This window comes from Micropterus dolomieu, linkage group LG08, assembly GCF_021292245.1.
Source record: "Micropterus dolomieu isolate WLL.071019.BEF.003 ecotype Adirondacks linkage group LG08, ASM2129224v1, whole genome shotgun sequence".
NCBI lineage: Eukaryota > Metazoa > Chordata > Actinopteri > Centrarchiformes > Centrarchidae > Micropterus > Micropterus dolomieu.
This window is the reverse complement of record NC_060157.1, coordinates 1,534,895-1,540,367: the sequence shown is the minus strand read 5'-3', so window position 1 is coordinate 1,540,367 and position 5,473 is coordinate 1,534,895. Positions and strand designations below refer to the sequence as shown.

General features: G+C 40.2%; 1 protein-coding gene across 1 annotated transcript in view; it reads right to left on the bottom strand.

Moving 5' to 3' along the window:
• LOC123974517 overlaps positions 1 to 3,264 on the bottom strand; it is a 6,152-nt gene extending 2,888 nt beyond the window's left edge. The window contains exons 1-3 of the mRNA XM_046055299.1: positions 2,739 to 3,264; positions 1,394 to 1,669; positions 783 to 806 (exon numbers count right to left, since the gene is read on the bottom strand). Of these exons, the coding sequence (XP_045911255.1) occupies positions 783 to 806; positions 1,394 to 1,669; positions 2,739 to 3,140 (702 nt within the window). The 5' untranslated portion in view covers positions 3,141 to 3,264. The remainder of the gene's footprint in view (positions 1 to 782; positions 807 to 1,393; positions 1,670 to 2,738) is intronic.
• Between the last annotated feature and the right edge of the window lie 2,209 nt (positions 3,265 to 5,473).

The window sequence follows — 5,473 nt, the reverse complement described above, 5'->3', positions numbered from 1 at the left end:
CCTCATACAAACATGCTTGTAACGACTCTGTGTTGAAGGAAAGTGTGTAAGAGCGTGCTCACACACAGTGGTGTCATGCGTGCATTTCTACTGTGCAGCAGCCCTAAGCCAAAATGTCTTCCCGCGCACCTGTTGACAGGGTGAACATCATGAAGTAAAGTCATGGCTGTCACAGTTTGGCTCTCTGTCCCTCTTTCCCATCTCTGTTCCTCCATCCTTCCATCCACCTCAGACTTTTTCACCAGAATTCCTGATTCACCTTTTCACCTGTTCTCTCTTTCCTCATCAGTCACTCAGTATTTACCAGCCCGGATGCTTTGTTCCTTTCTCAGTTTGTTCTACTTGCTGTGTTTCTGTCCTGCCTTGTGTTTTTGCTCTCCAGCTTCTGTCACCTGAACCTGCTTCCCTGCCTGTAACTGCTGTCATCAGTGAATCACTGAGGTCATCCTGCTGCCTCTGTTTGTCCCTTGGTGATGAAGCTTCATATGCTAGTTTGGTTCCATTCTGCAGGATGTGCAGCAGGCGAATATCTTGAGATGTGTGAGATTCTTTGTTTTTATAAGAAGCTTTTGTGTATTTATGTGGGCTGCTGTTAATTAGACTAGATTAGAAAGGATTGCTGGTGTACCCTTATGTGCCTCAACCCTTCAGTTTGTTTGGGAGCTGATACGTTGGCTAACATCATTTCACAGTGGAACCAGACATCAAAACATTTTCTTCTGCTGTTAACCATGTATTATTTCCATGTTTGTTTTGATACAGACATGTGTGGATGTATTCACCTCTGTCATTTCCAGCTCATTCTCCTGCAAAGAAAACACAATGAAAATGAAAAGAATTAAAGCAACATAAATGTGTATAATAAATGTTATTATCTATTCTCTCTCTTTAGTTTTCTTCTGTGTCAGTGTTCCCCCTGTGTTCTGTTGCTGCCCACCGCGTAACAAATGTAGTTTTGTATTAAAAGTGATCTATAAATAAAACAATTTTTGTTTCACTACAGCATATACTTTTCAGAATTTGAATAAGACAGCTGCTGAAAACTTCGCTTCTGCTATGTTGTTACAGGATTTCGTTTCCTGTTTGAAACCAATCATCAACTTTGAGTTCTTTATTAGTTTCACTTTACTTACTTTACTTACCGTACCTAATTAGTTTTGGTGCAGAAACCTAACCAAACTGCAACAGTTTCACAACAATTAATTATTATTATTATTATTATTATTACAACTCTCCCTGTATGGGATGTGTCTAGTTTTTGTTTTAGGTGAGCTCGCCAAACCAAATCCCTATCGACTATGTTCAAATGACAAAGTATGGACTCCTGGACTCCTTTGGATGAGATAAGGACACATAAAGCTTAGCATGCATCCAACAGGTGTTGAGTATTTACCTGGTTTTCTTCTGCTTTAATCAGATCTTTAGCCACATCAAAACAGCCTTCCCACTGTTTGCCACGTATTTTGTTCCCGAAATCTTCAGCCAACTTTTCTTTCGCTGTTTTTGTCAAAATCTCTCTCAGCACATCTTTCTCCTCTTCCAAGATCACTTTGTAATATAGATTTTTTCTGTTGCAGCACGCCGAATCCTCACCGCATTTTATCCTTCCAAACGATGACATTAATGCAGCCAAGAAAAGGGCACCAAAGAGTAGAGAGATGCCAATAACCTGCAAAAGAGGCAACAAAAGTGGTTATATTATCACCACAGAAACAGAAAGCAGGTTTACGTCTCAGAATAACAAAACCACCAGCTATGAGCCCACTAACCACACCACCACATCCTGTGCACGCTGAGCACGACAAACATCTTCAATCACAAAATTAGAGCCTGTTGAAATGATACTGTGAGCCAGGTTCAGGTGCGTAGAAGTTTCGGAGACTGATGAAGACTTAACATAGAGTGGTTTATTGAGCCCGGCCGAGGAGACGCAGTGTCAGCACACAACATGTGAACACGTCAAATGCCAACACCAAATCTGAAGGAGAACATCTTGTGGTCCGTTTCTGTCTTCGCCCTAGTGCCTGTAGGTTTCTGTAGGTCACCTTTCACCTGGAACAACTATCTACCTGATGTTTAGACTCCAATGCTTTGTTATTTTGGAATCTCTCACTATCCATGAGTTGTATCTGTGGAGCCAGTGAGTTCTTGTAGTTCTTAACCTTAAGATTCCCAGAGAACACTGATATCTGCGAGCCTGACGTCTGAGCTACTGTCTCTAACTAATTAGTCTATTGTTGTCTTCCTGACAAGGACAAGTACGTGTGAGAAATACATAAATCTATAATGTCAAGAACTTATGGGGTCAGCTAAATTACTCTCAGCTAGACCTGTCTTACCTTTCCCTGTTACATCAATTAAGACACCTAAGAAATATTCTCAACAGAGCCTGAATTAAATCAACCTAATCAGAAATTTCTGTACTCACACTGTATATACACTCTCCTGTGAAGTTGCCACTGCACTCTCTAAATTAAGACTGGTTGAATGACGTCATAAAATTAAAGTTTAATCAAGACAACTTTCATCAAAACAACATCTTATTATAACTTCATCTTGAGAAAATGACCTCATGATTTCAAAATGATAACGAATGAAATGAAATTATTACAACCTCATTACCAAGGTACTGTGTGCAGATAAAACTGAGGCTGATCTTATGGATAAAATAACGCCACAGTAAAATGATAGAATAACAGACTGACTGGCATGATGTGTATAAAGCAAGCAAAACTCACCCAGGACCAGTCCTTCAGTTCAGCGATGATTTTTCGTTCCATTGCTGTCATGTCAGTCTCGGCTTTGCAGGCTAACTGTTTCTGCTGTTTAGACTGATCGTTCCAACAGCAAACATACCAGTCTCCATCGATTAACACGGATGCAACCCACAGCAGACCGATGAAAACTGCCTTCATAATGTGATGCAAGAAAATGCAAAAAACTTTACAAAGTCTTTTTGTATAGTTAATACAGCATGTACAGCAGTAACAACAACAACAGATCCGATGGCAACACTTGTTACAGCATTCTTTGTTAAATCTACATGTCCAGGTACAGGCACATGTATATTTCCAGGCTATCTGGAATTTCTTGTCCGTCCAGAGTTGTAAAACAAACAAAATGAAAAATGGCAGCATCATGTATAAACTGCAAACAAGAGTTTGCTGTCCGCACGAGCACTGCAAATCCTTGCCGAGCACAACATTGTAAATAAAAACCACAACGATTGCGATGTATGTGCTGAGTTGTTTGAGAGCAAATTTTGGAAATATGTCCTTCATCTTTGGTGCAAGGTTTGCATCTGCTGAGAGCTGCTGATGGTAACCTGTGAACATACCTATACAGGAAACAGGAAGAGAGCTGCTGTAACACACAAGAGTTGGACTGAATGTCCCAGTAAACAGTTTTTTATATCTAAAGTTCTTAACAAAGAGACTGATAGATGACTGGTTGTAAATTGTATCTGTTGTTTTGTTTTTTATTTTGTAGTTTCCAGGATATTTTGTAGTCACTTCATTTAGAATATTAATGCACAGATTACAACAACAATGCACAATACATGAAAAACAAGACCAGGTCAGAACAGCTCTAACAATGTCAAGATTTGATCTTTTTTTATGGTTTAGTTTATTTTAAAACTGCGGACGTAGATGAGATGGTGCAAACTACAGTCCTTCAGTGACATCAAACCAGTAAATTGCTGAAGTAAGATTTCAGGAAATGTAGAACAAGAAGGAAATTATTGGCCTGAGCAAAGAAACCACACGTGTGCTTGTGGGTCTGTGTGCGGAATGTGTTTTATCTTGCAGCTGCCAGCGCCTCCAACTCTACAGTGCACACTGTGGGCAACACCTTTTTTTTATTTGTTTTTCACTGAAGGTACCGACATGTTGGTTTGATCAGACTAAACCAAACTTCTGCTGCTTCAGGTCTCATCTGTGAAAATGATCAGTTATCTTGGTGATGTGATATCCTGATAAGTTGTAAAAGAAAAAACAACCAAAACAAAACAGACGACATGTTTGCTGATGATGCTGTAATTTCCTACAGCTTTTCCTACAGCTGCCACTACAGCTGACAGATTATTAAAAGGCCATATTTGGGTGGTGATGGAGCAGTGGATAAGACACATGCCTTTGGTGTGAGAGACCTGCTTTCAAATCCCCACTGTGACACGTCCACCATTGTGTCCCTGAGCAAGACACTTAACCCCTCGTTGCTCCAGAGGCGTGCGACCTCTGACATGTATAGCTGTTGTAAGTCGCTTTGGATAAAAGCGTCAGTAAATGTAAATACAATAACTAAAACAGACTAAACTCTGTATCACATAACATCTGTTGTTCACATTTGTACTCCGTGTTAATGAGAACTATTAATACACAACATCCTAACTTGTTCCACGGGGCTGCAGCTGAAATGACGTTATTCTGAACACGACAGCAGTTTATACAGGCAGCCCTGCAGCCGAGCTGTGATTTAGGGAGAAGATCTTAATTAACAGGCCAATTCATGAGATGTAGCCCAAACAGACACCTAAATGTTTCTGCATATTTAGATGACTAATTTATGTGATATGTGATGCCTTGCAAAGTGAAGCGATGTGGTTCCTTGAAAAAAAATAAAAGTTCATTGAGTTTCTCTCGTAAATGTTTGACTATAATTTTAGAGAATATTCATGATAATTTCCCCCCTTAAATTTACCACTTTAATCTTGGAAATGGTTTGTCTCTCGGATTATTCCCCCTCTCCTCAGGATCCTGGCTGGTTTTATTACAGTGGACCTAATAAACAGTTGTACCTTTACATCTTAATTAGTGCTGGGCAACAATTAAAACTTTTAATTGCGATTAATCACATTGTTATGCACAAAACTGAATAATGAATTCTAAAGTAGTGTAATGCGCACTTTTAATTGAAATGTTCTGCTACATACACAAAAGTGTAATAACATGTGCTTTGCAAACACTTTAAAGAGGTGGTATTCTGCTCATTTTCAGGTTCATAATCTCATTCAGAGGTTGTACCAGAGCAGGTTTACATGGTTATATTTTTGTCATACTGCACATTGCTGCAGCTCCTCTTTTCACCCTGTGTTGAAGGCTTCGTTTTAGCTATGGAGTGATACATCTTGTTTCTAAATGATCTTTGTTGGGAGTTGCACATGCTCAGTTCCTAGTTAAGGACTATTAGCCAATCAGAAGCAGAGTAGGGCGGGTCAGCGAGAAGCCGGTAAACAGCTCGGGTTCAGCCGTACGTGTTGCCGACCAGCTTGGCAACACGGACTGGAGCGAGAGTTTCAGAGCGGTGAGTTATTAATCTGTATCCATAAAGTTTTAACTGAGCTCTGTCTCTACATCACAGGAACAACTTTATGTCCACTGACTGCCTGGAGGGTAGCTAGTGTTTGGAAGGGAGAGGAGAGCTGTGTGCTGCAGCTCGCTGTTTCTGAGGGCGTGTCGGAGTCGCCGCTTGG